Source organism: Acipenser ruthenus, chromosome 12 (assembly GCF_902713425.1).
Source record: "Acipenser ruthenus chromosome 12, fAciRut3.2 maternal haplotype, whole genome shotgun sequence".
Lineage (NCBI taxonomy): Eukaryota > Metazoa > Chordata > Actinopteri > Acipenseriformes > Acipenseridae > Acipenser > Acipenser ruthenus.
Genome location: NC_081200.1, coordinates 21,985,994 through 22,013,452, shown reverse-complemented (window position 1 = coordinate 22,013,452; position 27,459 = coordinate 21,985,994). Strand labels below are relative to the sequence as shown.

General features: G+C 38.1%; 1 protein-coding gene across 1 annotated transcript in view; it reads right to left on the bottom strand.

Moving 5' to 3' along the window:
- Window positions 1–38: 38 nt before the first annotated feature.
- The window catches only part of LOC117416897 (N(G),N(G)-dimethylarginine dimethylaminohydrolase 1-like), a 180,313-nt gene continuing 152,892 nt past the window's right edge, over window positions 39–27,459 (bottom strand). Inside the window, exons 2-7 of the mRNA XM_059034149.1 lie at window positions 24,522–24,618; window positions 23,518–23,591; window positions 22,612–22,622; window positions 22,183–22,300; window positions 11,158–11,304; window positions 39–3,064 (exon numbers count right to left, since the gene is read on the bottom strand). Of these exons, the coding sequence (XP_058890132.1) occupies window positions 2,948–3,064; window positions 11,158–11,304; window positions 22,183–22,300; window positions 22,612–22,622; window positions 23,518–23,591; window positions 24,522–24,618 (564 nt within the window). The 3' untranslated portion in view covers window positions 39–2,947. The remainder of the gene's footprint in view (window positions 3,065–11,157; window positions 11,305–22,182; window positions 22,301–22,611; window positions 22,623–23,517; window positions 23,592–24,521; window positions 24,619–27,459) is intronic.

Sequence of the window (27,459 nt, the reverse complement as noted above, 5' to 3'; positions counted from 1 at the left end):
ATTCAGGCAGTACAACAACAAAAAACACAGACAACAAATTAGCCACGGAATGAAAATTTTATTTAACACAAATGATGCGTCCTATTGGTAATACTCCGAATTTAAGATGGACAAATAAATCTCCCTGACACACACAAATGTTCTAAAGTCATAAAGTAATAAAAACATAAAGTGATCTTGAGGAAGATCTAATGAAAGCATGTCCTTACACTTCTTACACATTCTCAAAAGTCCCTCAACTAATGTGTGCGGCTTTAAAACTCCAGCATGGTGGTGGCGTGCTATCTACTGTGTGTGCATGCAAGCATATACAACTGAATACATTTTTGCAGGGTGAATCAAAAGCCAAGTACCTTTACCTAATCAACCAGCAGAAATAAGTCATTCTTTTCATTTTAAAATACCCATTACACAATACAATACACATACATATATCTAAACAAATATTGTAAGGAGTCACATTTTAATATTTCCTGCGGGGTCCTTAGATTCGGTAGCCAAATCCTGATTATCATACGCACAAAACATTTTGACTTAAGTAGAAGTGTTTATTGGCAAGCAGGGACGCTATGTGGGGCTGGCTGTCCTATCTGATGCTCTGTGACCCAAACCCCCCAACATCTGTTCAACATTTTATAGTGTGAGTTTTAGGTTGGATAGAGTCCAATCTGTGGTATAATTTCTTTCTACTGCCAAGTGCCTTAGTTATGACTTTAATGTTGTCGTTCCAGCAGTGCCAGACTGTATGAAACCATTGTCATAAATTCTACCAAAAATGTGCATCGAAATAAAACAAAGTTGGCTTATTTACAGAAAACTAATTCTTCCAATGAAATGCCTTCCAAGTCTCATTACAATGATGTGTTTCATCCTGAATGGAAGAACTCAGCTGTAATAGTGTTGGGTGATATTACCAGTACCCATATAACACAATACCAGCATCGGGCCATTGACTGCGTCACCATAATATCGTGGAGACGGTACGACCATGATCTGACATGCGCATGCTTTAAAAATGGTAAACACTTAACAGCCAAACTAAGTATTGCTTGTGAAAAAACACAACTCCACAACATTGTTGGAAGTATAGTAGTATTTAAGTTAGAGCTCACTCAATAATGCAGTCAGTAACCCTCACTTGTATCAACAATGTACATGCAAACAGTAAATAAAATGAGGACTTCCGATCAAACTAAAAACAACACTCAATGATTCAAATAGAAATGACAGCTCTTGGAAATTAACCCTTTGTTCGCAGTAAGGTGAAAAGAGGTGCAAATGCATCCCACATACAAAAGCATGGTTAACTTAAAGCAAAAAAAAAGACCCCAAACTAGTATTATATTTTAATATTATTATTTAAACAATTATTTATTGAATTAACATTGTTTTGAAGTGCTAAGCATTTTTAAATATTTATTTATTTTTAGAAAACAAAACAAAACAAAAAAATTTACGTAATGCCTATCAAAATCCCTACACATTTTGCCAGGTGTTATTTATGTTATTTATTTATTATGCACATGCTCTAGCGGGCTAATATCAGACAGTATTTGCCTGCTGCTACATCACAGCATCACATTTAAAATCATTCTCCACAAGTGCCAGCTTTTTCATTTTGACTTCTTGTAATGAAAGCTCAATTCTCACATCGATTGGACAGCAAATATTAAACAAAGACACAATTGGTCCAAAAGCAGCCAATCAACACTTTGCACCGACGAAAACCACCAGTGGTTTTAAAGAAAACAATGAGAAAAACTGTTTTCTAATAGAGAGTGCCCTCTCGATAATGGCTGTGCTGTGTGGTAGTTAACCTTGACTTGAGTACAAAACTCCAGTGGCAGTCAAATACCACACGGTAGAGCCTTCATCGACAGGCACTATCGCTTAAGTAACGTACGTTTAATCAAGTATGCACTTTTTATAACAACGGTCTGCAAATTGTTTAATTGAATTATTTTGTTTTCATCAGAATATTTATTTTATTTTTCAGTAAATTAATGAAATGTGAACTTTTGCATGTACTGAATATTGATGCAGTGGCTTGTAAACTGAAATGACCTTGAACACCTGATTTTGGATATATCTTTTTAGTATTCATATTTTACGCAACATGGGCATTCTGAAAAAGTTATACAGAATAAAACCATCTAGCTGCAAACTGTGCGGTTTACTTCCTTAGTTAAACTTGTGACAATCACTGTAAATTTAAGCATAAACAGAGATTTTTTACAAATGAACTTAAACTGTAAAGATAAAAAAATCTGAAGAAGACTGCACTGAATGTTTTTCTTTTAAACTGCTTTTATAATGTTTGTGTTACATGTATTGTACATGCTGTTTGATTTATGTTTTAAAAGAGGACAATAAACCAGGGTCCAGTTTGGGTGTTTTTACTCTCTTCCCTTTGGTTACTACATTACTTTTTTCCTAGGGGACTTTATGCAATTGATAGTATCGTGACAGTATTGAGTATTGTGATACATGAATTGGTATCGTATCATGATACATGAATTGGTATCGTATCGTGATTCACATTTTTGGTATTGCGCAACACTACAAACTATATATTATGAAGTGCTAGTCACAGAGCCTTACATACATTAGTCCCTCATATGTGTGCATGTTTCAGTCAGGATGAAGGTGTGACTATGATGCTGAAGACATATGACTATGTGCTGCAAGTCAGTCAGGAAATGCATAACAATTCTTTCTTTAAAACCTCAAAAGGCAGGAATACATTAAAAATGGATACATTGGCGATCAAGCCATCCTAATCCCTGGGTATCCAGACATCACTGCTTGAATTTAAGGACTGTAAAAAGGGCTTAGTGCACAGTGACAGACGTTTAAAAGCACAGGGGTTACTCAATAGGCACAGGCTCAAGTACCAAACATCATTTTTATATTTTTGCCATTTTCCAGGAACTTCTTTCATCGTGTGTCAGATTTTACATTGTTTGCTGATGAGAATAGATGAGCAGGTGAGCGCTCCATCTACTTTTGCGGTTTCTGTGACAGCTACTGGAATCAGCATGTGCTCCTTCAATTTCTCAAATACCTGGGAAAAAAGAAAAGGTCAACAGTCCACCTTTTTAAATTACACCAACAATCGAATCAAATACAGTAGTGGAGTAAGTTCAAGATTAAAATGAACCGGGCTCCAAAGTCTTATTCTGTTTTCATGAAATCTGTATGAAGGATATACAGTATTTCTATAATGATACTGATATTTGATTACACTACACAAAGTAGATTAGCTTTTGGTATGAATACATGCGCCACCATATTAATTTAAAGGTTTGCCTAACAATCATATTTTTTTTACAGTATGTAGACAGTACCAATCAGTTTATCCAAATGTGTTTGTCAGAAGTGACATCTTCATTAAAAAGTTCCCTAGAAACAAAACAAATACATATTTAAATATTCCTTCATAATTTTAACAAATCTTTAATATGAAATATGAAAATCCAGGTAATCTATAACTTCTCATATATATTGAGGTTTGAAGCACAAATCACTGGGTTCAAAGACCCCCGATTAGCACTCATCTTGCACTGCCTAATGTTACCTTAGACAAGGTCGTTCACGATTAGTGCTAATCAGGGTCTGTGAAACAACAAGGAACAAGGGTTGAGGATGAAGCAGCTCCCTTCACTCTGACAGCATGCTAAAAGTACAGTATAAATTGCGGTTTCACAAATTTAACGAGTTTGCTTCTTGAAAAGAAACATCTAATCCAAAGTATGTTCACAAATCCCTTAAAAAAAATCTGAAACACCATGCAAGCCAAATTGCCATTTTATGGCCCTTCTGCTGTGTTTTCCAACAGCCGTTCCAAGCCAGAACACTTCAATCTAGCTCTGCTTTTCCAAGACACCCACATACTCTGTAGCTTTGGAAATTCCAGTTAGGTTATGTAATAAAGCCCTGTTCTTATTTTAAAAACATTCAGATTACACCATTTTGACCGAAAAAAACCTTGGAAGTGGAAACTTTTTGATCCACGATCATAACATTACTAAATCAATCGTATACTATTGCTGTATATATTGCGGTCTGTATTTAGGCTTCCAAGCCAGAATGGCTGGAAGCCTATTGTTCTTGTAAAGATTACTATTATTATTATTATTTTCTTTTCTTCAAGATGGCTGACATGGACCAATTAAAATCCGGCGTCCAAAAAGTTGCTTAGAATTTCACGTAACTTCAGATATTGGTAAAGACCTATGCAGACTTGTACCCAAGTGAAAATGGTGCTATTGGGTGAAACGGTATGGCCCCCATATTGTGCATGATTTTTGGAAGATTTTCAAAACTGTTCTTCTCATGAATGCAAAATAGTACAACTGTGAAACTTTGTCTACATAGTCCTCTTGTGTCCATGATTGATTCTATTTAAGGAAAAATTGATAGTTCACATGATGTGGTGGCCATGTTGGATTTTGTGTAAAACGCTTAAATGACAACTCCTCAGGAACCCTTTGGCCAACTGACGTGACTCTTGGTATACTGTAACTGTACTGTCCTCTATCAGTGCTATTATGGAAAAGTTGCTACATAAAAAAAATGGCAGCCATGAGTCAATAAAATTGCAGCTTTTCTAAACGTGCATATATTGGCCTTTTTTGCTCTATTTTTCTGTGGTAGAGTGTTATATTCTTATATTTCAAGATGTTAGAGGCTTTTGGAATGTTCTGTCTGTGAAAATGAGGGCGATAGGTCACACGACTTGGTGGCCATAGTGCGTTTTTCAAAAACGCACCAATGTCTCATTCTCTGACATAGTTTGACCAATTGTTGTGAAACTTTGGAATCATAAAAAAGTAACACCCTTTATCATTGTTGCTTTTGGCATAAACAATTCTTGCCTTTTCAGAATTGCCAGAAAAAAAAATCATACTTGCTTGAAAACTGTTTATTATTACATTTTATATTTTGCTTATATTCAGTTGTTATTGTTTCTTAATTTACTGTATAAGCTCAACACTTTCTTAATATTTTTCTTCTTAATACTGTATTATATACACATTACTTGAAAAAAATATATACAGTATTAGATCATTTAGTTTTAACTTCAAAATGATCTTAATTTGCAAATACAGTTTTGCACTGATGTAACATTGGATTGTTGGATATAACATACCTTGCTTATAAAGTACCTTTTTTCTGGTCTGAATGCGGAACGTTATATCAGAGTTTGACTATGTACACACACAATATATATATATATATATATATATATATATATATATAGAGAGAGAGAGAGAGAGAGAGAGAGAGAGAGAGAGAGAGAGAGAGAGAGAGAGAGAGAGAGAGAGATAGATAGATAGATAGATAGATAGATAGATAGATAGATAGATAGATAGTGTGACTTTCAATCAATATGACCTTATTGTGTTCATAATTCTCTGTGGAGGAACTTTACAGAATGGAGTCCCCACTTAGATAGTATTGAGTGACACAAGTCCCCACCTGGATAGTGCAGAATGACACTCACACACCAGTGTGTGTGTAGGTATTGTATAAAAGAGCGTGTTGTCAATAACGGGTATGAAGGAAAATGGATAAGTAGATTCATAATTATTTTGTATTAGAAGTATTGATGCTATACCTTATTGGGTTCATAGTCCCCACTTAAGATAGTATTGAGTGACACAAGTCCCCACTTGGATAGCGCAGAACGGTGCTCACACTGTTTTTTATATTAAATGTATATCTTTCAGTTTTGTTTTTATATAGAGACATATAATGAAATGAATGTATTTTAAAATTATATGTTATGTAACTATTATATAATTTAGATATTAAATATGACATTTATATATTTATATTTTTTAGCAGTTAATTAAAATCTTTCATCAAAATAATCTTATGGTTATAATTAATTTAACTGAAACAGTATTGAAACTGTGTTTTCCATATAACTGATATTTTTTAAATTCACAAATTATCTTTTAAAAGTATTTAAATCTCATAATCATTTACAAGCATACCGTAATCTAGAGCAAAGAGTTATAATTTAGAGTTGTTAATAACGGATATGAATGAAAATTGATAAGTACATTAATAATTATTAATACTGAGATAGTTTGGAGTCCCCACTTGGATACTGCGAAACAATGCTCACACACGGCTGTGTGTGTTTGTGCAATATAAGTACACTATGCCAGTACATTGTAGGTAATTGGTATAAAATAGTTATAGTAATTAGGCTGCTAACTGTGCTTTCAATTTTCAATCAATATAAAACTTTACCAGGTTTATAATCCTTTATATAAATACCCCCCTGTAACAGGGCGAGGAGCCCTGTACATGTATGTATTTATTTATTGAAGTATTTATTTTTAGAACGGGGTCTCCCCCTCCGCCCCGGTGCAATTTATTTTTATGTATTTGTTTGTATTATGATTTATTTAGGTGTAAATATGACGGTGAAAGCCGTGTTATTGTTTATTTGTGTTTATTTGTATTTATTTGACGGCGTAGCCGAGTGTTTGTTTTATTTTTGTACAGTTGGTCGTGTGGCTGGGAAGCCCCATCCACTATTTAGAAATCTCACGCAGAAAATGGCCATCTCCCGAATAATTTAGTGATTCATTTGTTGTTAATCGGGAGATGGTCACCTGTGTAAAACCCTGCAGCTCTCTGCATTCCGGGTGGGTGTTCAGAGGAGGAACGAGAGTGAGCGAGACGATTAGAAACGAAACTAAAAAAGCTAAACAGTATAGAATCAGTGAAGGCGATTGCCCAGCCTGACCTGGGTTTTGTTGTATTGTTTGTGGTCGTGATTATTTTGTTTAAACTTTCATTTTGCTCTGAGAGCAGTGTTTTTGTGTTTAAATATTTATTTTATTTTTTGTTTAAATAAACGGAGCGCGCTGCACCTTTTGAGCTGCAGTACTGCCTCTGTCTCTTCCTGCATCTGCCTTGACATCACCACAACGCCATTCCTGTCACACCCCCACATTATAATCCCCACTTAGATAGTACTGAGTGACACAAGTCCCCACTTACATAGTACAGAATGATGCTCACACACAGAAATACGAATTTCTTTCTCCATTTAGATTTTTTTTTGTATATAGTGACATATAAATAAATTAATGTATTTTAAAATTATATATCAAGTAAATATTATAATTTAGACATTAAATATGATATAATATTTATATATTGCTATTTTGTATGATAAAAATTAGCAGTTAATTAAAATTAAGTAGAAATAATCTTATGGTTAGTTTAGCTAAAAATTACAAATGAGCTTTTTAAAACATTCTCATAATCATTTGCAAAGATTCTGTAATCTAGAGAATTAGAACTTAAAAACTACTAAATGCTGAATTGTAAGAAAGAGGAAGATGAATCTGCAACATGTCTGTGTAATGGTTGTGAACAGCAGGACTCAGAGTGGCTGCGGCTCAGACACAGTCCTACTGCAGGCTGTGCAGGACCCCACTTTGTAGCGTAAACGTGGTTTAAGTCCCCACTTGGTTGTTTATTTTTTAAATATATTTTTTTCTAATTTAAACAAATATAATCAATGTTGAGCTTAAAACATAATTTTCTATATATATTTGGTTTAAAGAAAATGTTGGGAAATCATGGTGCCCACGTAGCTGGTGGAGAATCATCGACCCCACTTGGTAGCATAGACGTGTATGTGTGTGTGTGTGTGGTTTGGTATGGCTTTGCTGAGGAATAACATGAGATTCTGCCAGTTAAACGGGATCTTGACTGCTGAAATCTCGTGAGACACAAGCACGATTCCTGCTCCGGTTTACATGGGTTTTTTTACAGCTATTTTTGTCATGAGAAAGCGATTGACCCTGCCTTTAAAGTCGCGCTGATGAAAGTACATTATTTTGCTGTTTCATGATGTATTCGCGTGACAACGTCACACAGTCATGACTGTAGAGTCGATTTTCACGTGCATGTAAACCCAGCCATTGTTTTTGTATTTTTTTATTTACTTATTTTTTTTTTAATTTAGTTGTCGCCAATGGTTTTTACCCCGGTTTTCTCCCTAATTTGGAATACCAATTACCCAATTATAATTTTTATCCCTGTTCACCGCTGCAACCCCCTGCGACTTGGGAAATGGAGGCTAAAACACGCGTCCTCCGAAACGTGTTCCTGCCAATCCGTCATTTTTCGCACTGCGGATCCACAGCAAAGCCACCAGACCTATAGTGCCGGAGGACAACACAGATCTGAATGGCTCCACTGCAGACCTGCAGGCGCTCTATCAGCCACAGGGGTCGCTGGTGTGTGGTGAACTGTGGATTGCCCTGCTGACCTAAGCCCTCTCTACCCGGGCGGCACTCGGACAATTGTGCCCCACCCCCCTAGGAACCCCCGGTCACGGTCGAAAGTGACATAGCCTGGATTCGAACCTGCGATCTCCAGGCTATAGGGTGCATCCTGCACTCCACGCGGAGTGCCTTTACTTGATCCGCCACTCGGAAGCCCCAACCCAGTCATTGTTAAAACAAACAAAAACAATAAATATCCTGTTGCTTAATATTTTATTGTGCTGGAACTGTTATGTAATCGTGTTTTCTAAAAAATAAAAAATAATCAAAAGAGAGAATGTTTCGCATTAAGCCTGAAGTTAAATCTTATAGACATCTCTTGCTTAAAAAAGAAAAACTGTAACAAATGAATCTTGTGAGGGCGCTGTGCAAAAGGAACAGAGTGCCCTGGACTGGATGGTCTGACAATTCATTCCAGGGAAAGGTGGAAGTCGGCCATCTAGAAAGGGGGCACCGACAGGGTACACCAAGTCATCGCCCCAGAAGGGAAGCGATGTGGCAACAGCGGATTGGAGGAGAAACGGTTGCACTCACTAACCAAGGGGGCGTGACTGACGGTACAAAAGGGGACGTGATCGTGTGTGTGTCTTTGTGTGTGTTACACTGTGTTTATTATTTCTGGACTGTAATCCGGAACAGGTTTGGAATAGTATTGCCTGGGATTATTATTTGCGGTTGCCAGACCGGGATTATAAATAAACATTTCTGTTTGGATTGTGAACTTTGATGTCTGTCTTCTGTTTCATAATCACATCACCTCTACACCTGCGCACTGCAAACCACTTTGCCACACATGTTAATGCTCTCAGGTTTTTCATCCTCCAGGCACTCCATACTTTGTCATGTTTCTCAAGAGCCACCTTTTTCTTTTGCACTGATGTACAGAAATAGCCCTATATCACCTTGTAATACTGTAACTGAATAAAGCTCATATTAAGGCATTCTTCAGTGTTTATTCCCATTTTTTTGTGTTTTTAGATATTTTTTTTCTAGACAACCAAATATCTCGTGTTTATCTGGTCTGTTTTTATACTTCCCCAAATTATTATTGGTCATTTTTATTTCTGGTATTCCCAAAAGTACTCTTCTGGGGTGCAAATGTGCTGAGTCACCTACAGAACAGCACATAACAGCACTGATGGCAGTGTCTGTGCACTATATCTATTGCAACACAATCAAACTGCATAATGAACAGGGGATAGGTGCGCACAAAACAAGTCTCTGGTGTTCCTACAGAGTTTATGGGATAAACACTGGTTTCATTTGCTTTTGCTAGGGGGAGTTTAATCTGTGTTTCACGTGACATTGAACTCTAAAATCAGAAGGCTGCTTTAGATAACAAAAATACAGTGGCAGTTCTGTGGCTCAATGCACTTGTGCACTACTTATAAATATGCTGGCCATCTGTACTACAGTTTTAGATCCAGATGGACTTCAACTTGTGTTAAGAATGCATGGGTTTCAGTCAGGATGAATGGGGGGATTGTCTGCCTTGGAGATGGTGAAATCAGACAGTGGGGCTGGAGAGGCACAACTAGAGCTTGAGGTACCTTGAACAAGTTAGGCTACAGAAAGTTGCTATTATATGGAGTACAGGCTCTGGTAGACAGGGTCTGTGGGTGAACTCACAGCCACAATATCTGCTGAAAACCTGACCACCAAAGGGTTACATATGTGGGCATGTATCAGAGTGTACAGCCATAACAATGAAAGGGGTTTAAGGATGTCTGGTCATTCTTCCATCCCCCCATGCCACTTCACTTGCATGAATAATGCCTCCCCCTACAGCGTTATAGTGAAGGAGCACTGAAGCTCAAGACTTTGTAGTGAATCATTTACGGCACCGTAAACCAAGAAAGATGAGTCAATACTGGATTAATTTTTAAGCAATGCAAATAGCATATTGTTATACTGACTACTGCACTAACTATAAACAAAGCTGAAGTCAGTAATATTAATATGACAATACATAAAGAATATATATTTAAAGAAAGGATTAACCCACATAAGATGCCAGGAAAGCAGAGGCTAAAATGATTTAGTATTTAAACGCCTGCCTGCTCAGCCAAACGTAATGTTTCCTGTTATCACTGATGACCGATTTCTAGGCAGCGCACTTCCCGAAACAGCAGTTGCAGAACCTCCATGTGGATCAAAGAAAGTTAATCTTAAACATCTCTGTTTACAATTTACCCCCAGAATGTATAAATCAAAACTGTTTAGTACACTTAACAGATGCTATCCTTTCATATGTCAACCCTGTTCTCGTTGTAGGAATATATTAGTATTGCACACATTTACTGTTTCAAGTGAATCTTCAACAGTTCCTAAAGCCTATTCCTCTACAGGATAAATCACTTGATGCCTGTCCTCTCAGAACTCAGGCCAAGAGATAATGGAAATGGAAAGGAAGTCTACTAGGACAAACTCTACGGGGTGCTAATTGTTCAGTATTATTGTGTCATAATTTCACTTATTATATACAAATGTGTAAACTGTCAGAATGGAATGTTCCCAAATGGTTGTATTAAAAAATAATAATAATAAAAAATATATATAATAAACCAGTGTGTTTAAAAAATAAGTGTTACTGACTGTTACTTTCTGGTGCTGTCTAATTTATCTTTGAGGTTTAGTTTTAATATAAAAAAGTATTTCGCAAGGATTTGTTTGTTGAGCAATAGCCAGAACCAGACTCTAGTTTGATTTTTGTTCAGTATTCATTTCTGAAGTGAGGTAGGCTCCCTTCTACATGCAGGGTATGGGCTACACAAGTAAGCAGCTTGCCCAGAACCAAACGATACCTTACAAACTGCTACTTCTAAAACACACTCACCTTTGCACTTTCAGGATACTCTTCCGGTATGCGGTGTAGCACAACATGGCCTTTGTTTGGGATGTTTAAATAGATACAGTTTGCTGCTGCGTCGTCGTCTGGTATTGTCAACTTGTCATAGCGATGGTCGCTCATCTGCTGCATAATCTGTCAAAACACAAAGGATTTGCATACCATCACCTGAACACTTATTTATTTTGACTGAAAGCGGCCTTTTAGGAATGAACATTGTAAAGTCTTGAGGGGGCTTGCGGACCCCGCGAGGAACAGACGTTACAGTAGTGGGGTGACACCAGGAGAGCGCCCCTATTGGTGAAGGGGACAACTGGGGGCGGGGCCTACGAGGTGATAAAATGGGGCTCAGCATCATCACAGGTGTGGCAGTTGAAATAAACAACACAACAAAAATAAACAAACATTAAAAGATAATTTATGGGAGGGGAAAACAACCTGGAGGTTACAATTGGTAACTGACGAGAGGGAAGAATAGGGCTGGGGCGTGACTGGCGGTGAAGAGTGAGTGTGGCACTCTTAAGTGACTGCTAATCTGATACGTGGTTTACACAAAAAAAAAAAAATACACAGCGTACAGTATGGATGAGGTTAAATGTGCATGTTTAGAATTATTTTTAATGTGATCCGCTGGCAAAAGGTCGCCTCATTCGAGAGCATTATAAACATGGACCCATTCAGACAGCTGACCGGAAAAAAACAATACTGGTAGAATGACAGCAGCCTACTATTACTACAGTGATAAATATATCTTTTTACCGTCTCAGCCAGTTATTTAGTAAAAATAGTAGTGAACTACAGACGGCAAAAAGTGATAACAGTATCATTTGATACTGTGCGGGAATAGCTGTTTATGTTTAGCGTTTACTAAATAGGTTACAGGAAGGATGCTTATCAGGAGCCATGTATAAAATACTGACCTGCCTGTCCAGTTGTTGCTCCAATGGCTTCCCAGATGTTTGCCTTAATCTCTGCATCCTTGTAGGAAATATGGGAGGGATCAAACACTTCAGGGTGCTTGGACACCTCCGTAGACAAGAGTTTGTCATTGATAATTTTTCCTGTCGAGCACGTGTTGTCACCATGATTGGTTAATTCATCAACAATACCCCCCGGCAGCTCGCAAAAATCGCTCTGGATTTGATTTAAGCGGCACCGCTCAGCGACACTACTATACTGCTGTATTACATCGCTCTGGTCTGTACAGCACCATTCAGTATAATTGCCAGCGATATTGGCAGTACAATGCCGCCTGATAGCTAAGTCGACGGCATCACATCGCGTATGTGTGTCCCGGCCTTTACAGGACAACTAACAAACTACAGTAGCAACTGCATCTTAAAGTTAATATATAGGTGCATCATGTAATCATATGCACCTACATATACTAACGTTAAGATACAGTAAATAATATTCATGATATTAAAATGTTAATAAATACTTTTGAGTTAGTTTGTTAGACTTTATCATTTCATATAATAAATAATTCACAACTTCAAAGCACTCACAATTCCAGTCTACTTCAAAAATATCACATATTGTTTTCTAAAATGACCATGCCCCAATAGGCCTATTGAAATATACTGTAATGGGTTCTGACAGGTCGGTGGTGAGAATAACCAGGCAGAACATGACACTGTGTGCCCGACTGTAAGTGGGTTCTGACAGGTCGGGGGCAAGAATAACCAGGTAGAAATAAATAAATAAATAATAATAACAAAAAAAATCCCTCTTTGACACATGACACTGTGTGCAATGCCCCTGTCAATCTTTTTTTCATTTTACATTCTAAATTACTTAAGAATATAAATTACCAGCAGCGTCCTTTATCAAATCTGAGTGTTCTTAATTCTTGGCAACTTCGCTCTCATTTGACAACATGGCCAAATTTGACACTCTTTGAGCGCAAATACGTCTTGATCAACAGTCTGGAAAAGCTGCGCTCACCAGAAGCGTCACTGGAATGATCTGTCGGCTCATCTGTTTTTATACATTTTCACAGGACTCATACTTGCAAGGTGCCGACATGATGAGCTGCAGTTAGTGTCAGGGGTGCAAATCATTTAGAAAATTTGTGCTAAACTGTTTTAAAAGTTTAGCACCTAGGTAAAAGTATATTCAATGAGTTTTTAGTGTTTGGTATTACAGTAAATATTTTTTAACAAAATGTACCCCATATCTAATCACACCCATATTTGTAATATTGTAAACAAACATTTACTTAAAAACAGGGTATTTTAGATGTGGGAAGATGTAGTTTAATTGTCATTATTATTGTTATTATTATTCCATTCAGAAATATTGGGGTAAAAAAAAATACTGGGTAAAAAAAATCTAATTAACAAAATGCTGAATGTTGTGCATATATATATATATATATATATATATATATATATATATATATATATATATATATACAGTATATATATCAGACTTGTAGTCGAGTCCTCAAACTTCGAGTCTGAGTCCGTGTCCGAGTCATCAGGGTCAGAGTCCTTGAAACAAACTCAAATCAATTGTCATTCAACTAGTGGTAGTAGTGGGGGAACAGTTTACCTAACGACATTGTCTGATATCCCTCAGAAAAAATGCTCAAATAATAAAAAAATAAAAATACAAAAAATTATGCCTTTTTCAACTTGTATGTCACTATCTTCTTTTCTTTTGGAATACTGTTTGAATGTACCTGACGTTTATAGATAAGCTTTAAGTTCAAGTTTGTGGACGTTGTTTTTCATTTTGATAGAAGCCAGACTATAGAGACGGTGTAGTGTTAGAAAGTGGTACATCGTCAGAATGTGGTATGCACAACTCATGTAATGGCAGAAATTGGTACGATGTCAGATTGCAAGTTGTGCACTGTCATATTTTGGTACATGTGCAATCAATTGCGATCTGATGGGTCTTTTCCTATTGTCTAAAGAGGTACATTTATCATTGATTATACATTATTTTTTTGCAAACTTAAATTGGCAACAGACAATTCATTTCTCTAAAAAGAAAAAACAATTCATGACGAACAAGACAAAATGAGAAGGCCACCACAAAGTTGCATGAGTATAATAAAAAAATGTACAAGACCCAATGTATTGCATACGATAAATATTTGCATACTGTTTTCTTAATGGTGGAAAATACATTAAAAAAATAAATTTGATAAATTCAATTAAAAAAAGATGTAAATGACCAAAAACAGCATGACGTACCGTATTTGAATGGGCGCTTCCCTGCTTTCTTAGTGGAAGTTGTTTAGGCGTGTGCGAGCAAGCGCAGTGTGCCGAGTACCACGACACAGGTAAGAAATTAAAGTTACTTTCACCTCTGACTATAGCATCTACTTTGACTTCAATTCGGGTAAAACGGACCAAATCAAATCCTGATTGCTCTTGCGAAAGAGTGTTTATGCGATAATATTGCTAGTTTCCATATCCATTTTCTTTATCAAGAAAACCAAAACTAGCAATTTCCAATCTGCGAAATGGGCAGAGAGAAGTTTCGCAGGAGTAGGAGGGACCACCGAAAGCAACATGAAAACAGCTGTTGTCCAATCCCCAGCCGGTATTTGTGACATTTTGAAGGGGCGAAAACATGCGAAAAAGCAGGCGAAGACAGCCAGTGCAAAAAAAGAAAATAAAAGTCTGTGTTGTACTACTGGTTCGTTTGAATACACTATGTAACACAATTTTTGTTCCTGGGTAGTAAGTGTTATTTCCTAATTGCTTATGCCTCAAAAGTATAGAAAATGACTATTATTCCCCACAAACTTTGCTTTTGTGACCAGGACAGTGATATTTTGAAATTTACCTATTTCCAATGAGAAAACGGGCGAATTTGTGTCTTTTCGTTCACATAAAGTCAGAAAAAAACAACATATGAATCCAAATTAACATGTATTTATACTAAAGTAATACAACAATAACTACAAAAGATTTAGAAGTGAGTAGTTTTTCGAGATTTACAATTATACTGTAAATCACTTTCACGAATCAGCCCCCAAATGTAGTCTCCCATCATGTTCTCATTATACTGTCCTTGGTAGCGGCGTTCAAAGTCCAGTATATCCTGGTGGAAGCGCTCGCCTTGCTCCTCCGAGTACGCTCCCATGTTCTCCTTGAATTTATCAAGATGAGCATCAAGTATATGGACTTTGAGGGACATCCTACAGCCCACTGTGCCATAGTTCTTCACCAGAGTCTCAACCAGCTCCACATAGTTTTCGGCCTTGTGATTGCCCAGGAAGCCCCGAACCACTGCGACAAAGCTGTTCCAAGCCGCTTTCTCCTTACTAGGGAGCTTCTTGGGGAATTCATTGCACTCCAGGATCTTCTTTATCTGCGGTCCGACGAAGACACCGGCTTTGACCTTTGCCTCAGACAGCTTAGGGAAGAAGTCTTGAAGGTACTTTAAGGCTGCCGACTCCTTATCTAGAGCTCTGACAAATTGTTTCATAAGGCCCAATTTGGTGTGCAGTGGTGGCATCAGCACCTTCCAGGGGTCCACCAGTGGCTACTACTTGACGTTGTTCCTCCCCACAGAGAACTCGGTCCGCTTGGAAGGGTCCACCATGCAGAAGTAGCAGTTGCTTGAGTGGTCAGTAGGTTCCCGCCAAATTCTTGGGATAGCGAACTTCATGGCTCTCTTTTCCCCTCTGTACCATCCTACAAAAATACATTTATTTCACCCATGACTAATGTGTAAGAGCTTCTCGCAACATTTTTCATATATGATATATTTTTTCAATAACATTGAAAATTGTAAAACATTTTAAAATTAAAAACTTTTACAATTTTAAAAATTTTAACAAATTTTATAACATAAAATTCCGAGCAACAATTGTCCATCTTACCTTCCAGAGTGTTTTTGCAGTGCTCGCAGGTGAAATGAGGTGCCCAGGGTTTGTCTTGATCCCCGACAGGCATGCCGAAATATGCCTTGTAGGCCTCACACATCTTAGCAGATGCTTCCACGGAGTACTTTTTCGCTCTTGTCTTGATAAATTGGCCGCAGACATAGCAAAATGCGTCTGCCGGATGCTTGCAGCCTCTTGATGCCATCTCAGAAAAATGCAGATATGTATCCACTTAGGCAGCTGGAACTAAACTGAACTGGTGGGCTTAAGGCCCCTGTATTTATACTACTATTTATATTACTGGAAAGTTCTAAAAAGTTCTAGAAGTTACTCCAAGTTTACTCAGCACTGAATCTATCTGGAATGTTCTGGAAAATAGGTAAATTTCAAAATATCACTGTACTGGTCACAAAAGCAAAGTTTGTGGGGAATAATAGCCATTTTCTATACTTTTGAGGCATAAGCAATTAGGAAATAACACTTACTACCCAGGAACCAAAAAAAAAAAAAATTGTTACACAGTGTAATCTGTGATATACTAAGAGTACTTATTAAAAATGAAACAATAACAATAACAGGTTACATGCATTTCTAAATTGAATTGCTCAAAAGTTTACTCGAAATGTAATAAATAGAATTCTGTATAGTTGTACTTTACTGTACTGTCTTGACGAGTTGTACACATAAACAATTGCAATACGAATATTACTACAGTTGTATTGTCACTATTAATAATATACTGTATTGTAATGGTTTTTTTTTAGTTTTTTTTTTTTAGTTTTTTTTTTTTTTTACCGGCTTTAGACTACTCGCTGCGAGTCGTATTAATTTATTTATGTTCTCAATTCATGCTGATTGATTATCGTCATTAGCCATGTCTTATACTTTCTAAAAATATATATTGTTATTCACCCATTTCATTAACAAAAGTTCAATTTTATTTTACTCGTGGATGTTCTACTGCTGTCTGATACATCCTTATTTCAGGGGTTTCTTAAATCAACACAAATGATTAATAATAGCTTTTACCCACCTGTCAGTAAATTACTTCGCGTTGTGAAGAAGGTATCAAACATTCTGTCGCAGTTGAGGAACAACTTCGTGGACCAGAGTGCGCTGTTAATTTAAAAAATCTCAAACGTCCTCTGGCAGCGATATACAGTAAACAAATAGCAGAACGTGTTTAATGTATGTGCTTAAATATGGAATATATAACACGCATACATATAATAGTATGCATTTGTATTTTATTCTATTTGGCAAAACATTATCTTCTCACTTTTTTTTTTTTTTTTTTTTAGAACCTACGCTATACAAGATCATAACCATTTACAGTATTGCGTTTACAAGTATTGACAGACTTCTTTCTTTTTTCATATCCAGCAGGCAGTATGTATTTATTTTATGTGAATCAATGTGTTCCTCAACGAACAAGAGTTTTGTAAAACTGTCAGTCAAATCATTAGTTTAACAAAGCAAATTACAACTTTGATAGAAACAAATAATCACAAACCCAATAACAACGATCTTCAATAAACAAAAAAGCATTGCAGTTTAAAATAGGAGGTGTCATAACAAATACATGGTAGACGACATGGTTATCCATTTGGTAGACGCCTTTATCGGAGGCTTACATTTTATTATTTAACTAGTGTTTAATTTGTGCCAGGGCTCTCCAGGGCTGAGCCACAGCACCTCGTTCCCCCTTTAGTTCTGAAAGTTTTTTTTTTTTTTTTTTCTGGTGAGCAACAATACAACCCAGCTAACAGGGTAATACTGTAAAGTGCCACTGCATTCTCTGTTTCACGTGTTCGTTTCTCTGACCGCTGACGCTGTGTGTGTGCTCTGTGTTTTTTATTATTTTCTCCTAATTTGGAATAGCCAATTATTTTATTATGCTCAGCTCACCGCTACCACCCCTGTGGTGACTCGGGAGGGCGAAGACGAACACACGCTGTCCTCCGAAGCATGTGCCGTCAGCCGACCGTTTTTTTTCACACTGCGGACTCACCATGCAGCCACCCAAGAGCTATAGCGTCGGAGGACAACGCAGCTCTCAGACAGCTTACATGCAAGCCCGCAGGCGCCCGGGCCAGACTACAGCGGTCGCTGGTGCTCGGTGAGCCGAGGACACTCTGGCGGCGCTCGGCCAATTGAGCGCCGCCCCTTGGGAGCTCCCATCCTCGGTCGGCAAAGGAATAGCCTGGACTCGAACTCGCGACGTCCAGACTATAGGGCACATCCTGCACTCTATGTGCCACTCGGGAGACCCCTAGCAGTTGTTTTTAACTGATGTTTTTAGCTCTCCTTGCTCGCTCTCCCGTACTCTCCTCTGTACACACTCCGCTTTAGCGCTGACAGCTGGAGGCTTTTATATTCTGACTGAGGTATTAACTAGCTATTAATAAATTATTACCCCTCGGCCATAGTCTGCACGAGTTTAGTAAGGATGCATGACTGTCAGCTAGTTAAATAATCAGTAGCTGATCAGTCACGCATCCTCACGAGGTTTTTAAAATCTAAAAACAATAACAAATACGCAGCGCTTTTATCCGTGCCACAAACAATAATACAAATCATAATAACACAGTGCACATATATATATACTGTTTGAGTACTTTGGTTAACAACCAGGCCTGATTTGGGCCAGCCCTGCCCAATATAAATCTGACTAACTTTGGCCCTTACCATCAGCACACAGGTTTTAGAGGCACATCATGCCACAAAAAAAAAGAAATTCCTGAAGACCTCCGGAAAAAAGTTGTTGATGCCTATTTCTAAGGCTCGGGGGCTCCACTGAACCACAGTCAGAGCCATATTGTCCAAATGGAGAAAGTTTGGGACAGTAGTGAATCTTCCCAGGAGTGTCCGTCCTGCCAAAATCTCTCCAAGAGCAAGGCGTAAAATCGTCCAGGAAGTCAAAAAGAACTGTAGAACAACATGCAGGGATCTGCAGGCCTCTCTCGCCTTGGCTAAGGTCAGTGTTCATGACTCCACCATCAGAAAGACACTGGGCAAAAATAGGATTCATGGCAGAGTAGCAAGGCGGAAACCATTGCTCATAAGAACAACATGAATGCTCGTCTCAAGTTTGCCAAAACGCACCTGTATGATCCTCAAGAGTTCTGGAACAATGTTCTATGGACAGATGAGTCAAAAGTGGAACTTTTTGGCCGACATGGGCCCCGTTATGTCTGGCGAAAACCAAACACTGCATTCCACAGTAAGAACCTCATACCAACGGTCAAGCATGGTGGTGGTAGTGTCATGGTTTGGGGATGCTTTGCTGCATCAGGACCCGGAGGCCTTGCCATCATTGAAGGAACCTTGACTTCTGCTCTGTTTCAGAGAATTCTGCAGGAGAATGTCAGGCCATCCGTCCGTGAGCTAAAGCTGAAGTGCAGCTGGGTCATGCAACAAGACAATGATCTGAAACACACAAGCAAGTCTACATCAGAATGGTTGAAGAACAAGAAATTTAAAGTTTTGGAATGGCCTAGTCAAAGTCCAGACCTAAACCCCATTGAGATGTTGTGGCAGGACCTGAAACGAGCAGTTCATGCCCAAAAACCCACAAATGTCACTGAGTTGAAGCAGTTCTGCATGGAGGAGTGGGCCAAAATTCCTCCATGGCGCTGTGAGAGACTAATTAATAACTACAGGAAGCGTTTGGTTGCAGTTATTGCTGCTAAAGGTGGCGTAAACCAGTTATTGAGTCTAAGGGGACGATTACTTTTTCACACGGGGGCATTGGGAGTTGCATAACTTTCTTTAATAAATAAATGAAATATGTATCTCATTTTTGTGTTATTTGTTCACTTAGGGTCCCTTTGACCTAATATTAGGTTTCGGTTGAAGATCTGATAACATTCAGTGTCAAAAATATGCAAAAATGCAGAAAATCAGACAGGGGGCAAATACTGTTTCATAGCACTATATATATATATATATATATATATATATATATATATATATATATATATATATATATATATATCACTTAAAAGCAAGCTAATAAGGGGTCGCTGCTGTTTTATGGTTGCGGGGCGGAGCCTCAGCAGCGACACCCTGCTCTGGCGAGAGTCAGTTTGGGTGTCTTAAATGGAAACACCCATTTTGTAATGGTTAATATTCCCTACTTGAAAGGGAACACCTTACTTGTCTACACTGCAAGAACGGAAAGACATGAATGCAGTTTTCTCCCATCATTGTGTTTGTGACAGGGTAGCTGCGAGACAGAGACTCAGAAGCCAGGAAATTTAAAGGGAAAAATAAAGGTTTAAACAAAAACTGTTCAGGTTGGGCAGAGCCTTCAATGAACTTAAAGACAATACAGAGACACAAAAACAACACAGTTTTACTCACCAAACTCCTCTCTCCAAATGGAGCCCTGGGCTCTCCTTTTATGGGATGTGGCTGGAGCCTAATTAATCAATAATTAGAGATTATCTAATTAACCCCATCCCTGCCAACCACCACCAAACACCAAGAAATATACATGGGCAGAGCTCTCGCTCTGCCACATATTCCTTCCCTTGTGCAACGCACACACAGCCATTTCACAGCCACCTCCCCCCCTTAAAGTCCCGGATAGTCCTGCCACCGGAACAGAGGCAACCATGGGGCTACAGGCAGCCGCAACAACTCCCCGGGGCCCAGCCGTAAAGGACCCCCAGATGATGGGAACCGGCCTCCTGGCTGCGGTGGCGGCAACAGCAGGCCTCTCGGCTGCGGAAGCGGCGATGGCGCGCAGGTGACCCCAGACAATAGCGAGCAGGCGACCCCAAGCGAAACGGACAGGCAGCAACCCCAGGCAAAGCAGGACAGGCAGCAACCCCAGTGAAGCAGGACAGGCGACCCCAGGAGATGGCTCTGTCTACGGCTCCCCCTTCTGGGCTTTCTCCGGGCACAGCCACTCCTCCCTTTCACCCTCTTCTGGGCAGAAAGTTCCCTCCAGGCTTGGCCCAGGCAGGGAGGCGTTGGGTGGTCACCCTCCCCACAGGCCAAACACCACCAACGGGGCTCTTCCTCCCTCACTTTGGGCACATCAGACCACCTCTCCTCCTGGTATTGGGAGGGGCAGATGGCGACTGTGTGCCCAAAATTGCCACAGCCGGGGCACCACTCCAAATTTGGTAGCCAGCTGGCAATGGCTGTTGCTGCTGCTTCCTTCTCATTTTTTATTTATCTATTTATTAATTTATTTATTATTTATTTTAAAAACAATCATTTTTCTTCTTCTTCTTCTTCAAAAGAAAGTACATGCAGTACCTGCTCTGCGTCTTGGAGGCATTTTTATCCCATGCAGGACACCACATGTGACAGGGTAGCAGTGAAACAGAGTAAAAGGCACAAGGGCAAAATAAAGGTTTAAACAAACATATAAAAACTATTCAGGCTGGGCAGAGCCTTCACTGAACTCCTCTCTCCAAATGGAGCCCTCTCCATTTATGGGATGTGGCCGGAGGCTAATTAATCAGTAATTAGCGATTATCTAATTAAGGCTCCTGTCACTTTCTCACATGTTTTTTGGCAGGGAGGAATTAACCAATTATAGAATTTGAATGCACTATTAACTTTATGATTGAGTCAGACTTTACTTGTACCTTTAGTAGAGAAAAAAAATATGCATTGCAACACACCTGAGCTTGTTACCTATATGTTAATGAAGCTCACAGTAAAACCTGAGTTTGGCTGAAACTGCTATGGAATAGGAGTTTTATTTACATCCCTGTTCTGTATTTTTCAATGAATAGGGTTTCCTGCCTCTTTTATATTAACTCCGCTGAGTGGGAGGGCATAGCATACCACAGTATGGCCGTAAGCACAATACAATTCAAATTCTTCTCCTTGCATATTCCAAGTAGAGCTGCTTAGTGGTGGTATATCCTAAATTGACAAATATTTGAATTATAAACATGAAATATGCAAAACCTGAAGTAGCACCAGCACACTGTAAATACTCAGCACTAATATATTATTCAGGTCAGATGGCTTTAGCTAATCGTAAAAGCTACATACTGAACAAAACATAATAAACTGTTTAACATTTTGACATTCAAATGTCATTCTGCTAGATAACATGCACATTATACTCATGAGTGTTGGTTCAGATAAGAATTCAATTGGCATGTTTGTTAATCAGAACTGTTAGAATGCAGTACCTTCAGGGCTTTCTGTGCAGGTTCACTGGAGCCGATAGCGATCAGTCCTGGGCCAGCCATGCTACAGAAACTCTTCAGATGCAAATTGTCACAGACAGGGACTGTTGAGACATCAGTCCTGAAACCAAAACAAGATCAAATAAAGAAACTACAAAACATTTTCACCAAGCTGTTATATTACAAAACAGACAGACTGAAGCATATATTTTATACATAAAAGGATAATAAATGTTTCCAAGAAATTTAAAAAATGATTTACACCTGCTGTCTGTAACAGCAAAGTGCCATTGCCATTTTTTGCAAGCTTTTTTCAGTGCAGTAAGTTAATACTGGAAGATGTATTAGAAAAATGTCAAAATCATCATGAGAGACTGTATAATAACTCAGCAGAACATACTGTAATGTGCATCTCTTTCTATTACTACATACATTAGCTGGGCCTTCAATAAAACATGCATTGATGATACAAGGTTTTGGCAGCTGTATATAATCATTATAAATGCATATACCCATTTTTCCTCACTCAGACCCTTTATTGGTATCCCTGAATAGATAATCGTCTCCTCTTAAAACAATGCTACATATTTTAAGTAGAATGGTACCCTGAAATGTTCTCCTTTTCTAGGAAAGAAGTACAACTGGGGATGGAAAATGTGTTGTCGGATCACTTCACTCAGACTACTGTCTCACTACATATCTTGGTATCGTCTCCTCTTAAAATATGCAAGCGATTTTAATGAACAGACTCTCCCACAAGTATTGTGGTACCCCAACTATGACCCACTTACTACCAATGCAGAATAATTGGGTATGACATTTTCTCTTCATTTTATCTTCAAAAATAGGTTACTGGCTAAGGACTGCCAAGGACAACACTACATTGAATATTGTATCAGTCTTGGCAGAGTCACCACTCAGGAAAAACCTTTTTTGGGTAAAATAAAGAACAAATGCTCCACCCTGTCATTCAGCATTGTTAGTCAATAAATCATATTTTGGGTACCACTGAACTTGTGAGATGGATTGCTCATTAAAATCCTTAGCATATTTTTAAAGAGGAGTCAATTACCTATTCCAGGGTAAGAAGATAATTAGTGAGCAAGTAGTCTGAGTGAAGTTATCTGGAAACAAACTCCACATCACCAGTTATCTATTCTGGGATACCAAGATATTTAGTAAGTAAAGGGTTTGAGAGGAAAAATAGACCATACAATCCCCACCCCTAGGCTTGCTGTAGATCATTTGTTGTTTCCATAATTTGTGCCAGTACTGTGCATTACTCACAAAAAATGTGGTTCATATTGCAGTTTGGATCATTTAAATGTTGTCACTGACCTTGAAAGTATCCGCAAGAATTTCTGCACCGCGCTGATTTGTCCTTTTCGACAAGCCCACAAAGAATTCTCTACCTACATTAAAATGAAAATCACCACCAGATGACCTTGTGTGAATTGGCAGAGAAAGCACTCACTAGACAATTAAAGCAGAATAGATTCAGTTGCTATGATTCTGTGAGTCAGACATCAGTAAACTAAACCTATGAGGAAACTTGTTAGTGCTTTAATTTAGCATACCAGTTTGTAGTTCATTAAAGCAGTCATTATACATCTGCAGTATGTCTAGAAGGTAATTATGTATGCATTAACAAATTCCACATACTGTGCTATGAATGAATTATTTTAATTTACAACCTAACAATCAACTCGTATGCAGTTTTTTTTTTTTTTTAAGCAGCTGTACAAAGTAACCCAGATGACTAATACATTTGCGGAACAGTAAACCTTAGCACTGCCCCAGAGGAAAACCATTCCCCACCACAGAGTAATGAAGCATGTGGAGGTGCCAAACGATGGGCAATGAGATTCTGGGATTATAGGCTCCCTATAAATCCTAATAGAAATCTCTTTAAGCTGGCCTTTACAGTCATTCTAAAAACATATTAAAAAGAGCAGGCAGACACCCTTAGGATAGCTCTTACCAGGACCAATCACAGTTCAGTAAAGAGCTGATGCATACATTAATTTGCTTTTTGTTTTTAAAATACAGTACATTCTTGCTAATTTGAACCAGTTGGGACCAGACCCTGTTCTGTACTACAATAAAAATGCCTGCTCTTTGTTTAATGTTCTATGCCTCATTTCCTCTGAGTGTTAAAATAGGCACAATCACTACTCCTATTCTATTTGAATAGATTGGATAGGCGGAACATCTAATTCATGGAGGTTCTGTCCCCATTGAAAGACTGGGATGTAAAGAGGACACAGTTTTGAGCTGTAGTATAATTTGAAAAGTGCTAAACATTCTGTAAAAAAAGTGGCAAGACTAAAAGCAGTACTTACCTGTAAACAGCACATCACCGTCCAGCTTAGCGGTATCATCAGCCATATCCGCTATATTGAGACCAAGGTCTTTCAGGGCTTTTCTCACTGCTTCAGTCTGTAACAACATGACATTTCAGATGGCTAAACACAGACAGATAACTCCGTGTGACAGGATGTGAGTGGTGCAGTGTATAAAACAATGTCCAGAGAGTACAAAAAACATCTATTTCTTTAAACAAAAGAAAATCACTCAATCACCCCTATACCAACAATGATATAGGGGAATCAAAATATGGCAGGTTTTCAGTCCCAAAAGAATAAACACTCCACTACCACAATCCTCTGTGCACAAAATTGTGCTCCTTAGAATGCCGGGAAAATCTCTCTCTGCACTGTAGCTGATTGCAATGGAGTCTTTCCGGGTACGTGCAACTACGCGCTCCCCCTAATATGGTCAACCTTCCGGTTTCCACCTACCGTCGAGGCTGTCCATCTAGGAGGACGCATACCACCAACCTTATACAGCGCCCTTTCTGTTTGGGAGGGAGACTTACAGCTTGAATTCATTCGCTCTGTTACACTCCACCAAAGCAAAAAAACAGGGGACCCTCATGCAGCCCTTCATCAGTGATCGTTAGGGATACAGAGAGACTTGCAGACTTAAATTAATATGACCTACAGTACAGCGGCTTCATGTAAACACAATACCACCTAGTGAAACTAGTGCCATTAGAATTTGATAGCAATGGATGTTTTCTGTACCTTGTTAGTATGTACATATGATCAAGGGAACATAATTCATTATCTGGCTTAACACTTAATCAGTCAGTAGGCTAATGTTGCTAAGTAAGGCACAGCTTTTGTATATTAATTTACATACTGTATATTATTTTACATGTTGGTATTGCGAATGCCCTACCTTTTAAAACCTTGTATGCATTAAATATAGATATGGAGTTTAAGCATCATGTTTAAAGATTGTTAATATCAGTGTTTGTTTCAGTACTTACAGCCTGAGGGTCAATGTGGCCCCCTCTCAACATTTTAGGGGGACATTTTCTTCAGTGAGGGGGTCAGTATGTTTGATTCAGAACCAACCACCATTTCTTATTTTTGTTTGTTTTAAATATGCCAACAGAGTTTACTGACCTTTTGTTTCTGAAGAACAAAAAATAAAACTGTAAAGCTGTAAATACAACCAAGGTGTCTCTACAATACTCACTGTCACTTTTGGGGAAAATATTGGGAAATGTGTCACAGTCATGCTGGTGTATCACTGAGTAGAGGGTATTCATTGTACCAAATCACATAAGAACAGGGGTTTTCAATCTTTTTAAGCTGTGTACCCCTTTCCAACAAATGTAGACCACCGCATATGCCCATCTGAGATAGTCATAATAAAATGAAAATAGAAAAAAAATGGTCTGTACAATAACATGATATAACAAAACGCACAAGCCTTGGAGTGTGTGAAGGATACAATTATAAAATTTACAGTATTATAACGGAAAAAAACTATATTATATTTAGTTTTGGATAAAAACAGTCCCTCAAACAGGTTTCTAGTTGTTGGAAACATCATCATTTTATTGTCATTACTAATTAATTAAAATCAACGAAGCCTCCGTGCTAGCCTCAATCACTCAGAAATGACACAGGACTATTCCATGATAGCAAATGGCGATCATGTATTTTTACTGATAAGAAATTTACAGAAAAGGCAGCAAAAAAAATGTCACTATCCACGCATCTCTACAGCTGACCTCATTACGAAAACATATTAATGGCATTTTTAAATTCTTGGTGACTAAAATGTACAGTACTGATGCTAATTAAAAAATAATAAAATGCTTACCTAGTATCAGTGTGATGGATGTCCCTGCTTGTTACCACAGAAATCATCGATGATGACAGGGAAATTAGAGAGAGCTTCAGTCTTTTTTGGAGTTTTTAATCTCTGACGGTATTTCATCTTGATCCTTTGCTAGTAATGTACTAGTTAGTATTGAGCCAGCAATCCATATTTTTTTTCACTGGATTGAAAGCTAAAAACTCTTACTCTCACACCAGCCGTAACGGCTTGTCAAATTAGACCGCATGGCAATACTTCAGTTTTGAATTGGCCATACATTCTGTATTTTGAAATGAACCAATAGTACTTAAGTTACAATAATCTTTAATTGGGTTATCGATTTGCAGGCACAAACGCACACAGAAAATAAAATGAGTTAAAGACTAGGTTTTTAGTTTTTTAAAATATGTCAAAAAAATGGTATCCCAAAGACAGACTGCAGTAACCACCCAACTGTTTACATGACATTTAAACAGGGCTTATTTAAAACGTATATATTTAATATGTAAATGAGTCATGTGTGCACTGAACGCTGTGTCACAGCACATCAGTCTGGTTTAGCGATTAAACATTGATTACATGACAAAAGTTTGCAATAGATTGGCAAGTGGTACTAAATAAAATGCGTTATCCGCCATTTCAGAATTTCTCTCGCGTACTCGTTTGAAAACCGCTGCCATTAGAAGAAACCACATTACCAACAGATCCAGTTTAATAATAGTAATATTTAAATGCCATTGTCCTGACTGCTGCCCCTTTATTTTGACAATTTCCAGATCAAAAATTGCATTTTTTTCTTGCCATTTTTCATTCTTAGCCCCCAAATAAATATTTTGGACAGTTTTCAAACAATTTTTGCTTCATTTTTACAACACACGTTGATGTTGTTGATATGATAAACGCGTATATCTGCTTCAGGTACTGTATTTAATTTTTTTCAGTGTTAAACGATGGCCCGTGTTACACAGAACACTACAAATAAAATGTCAAATATACAGTATGTATGTCTTTGTTTTTGTGGATTTGATATATTTTAACATATTTTAATACAACGATATGACTTTGAAAATGCTACTTAAACAAAACCGTGATTGCACATGAACT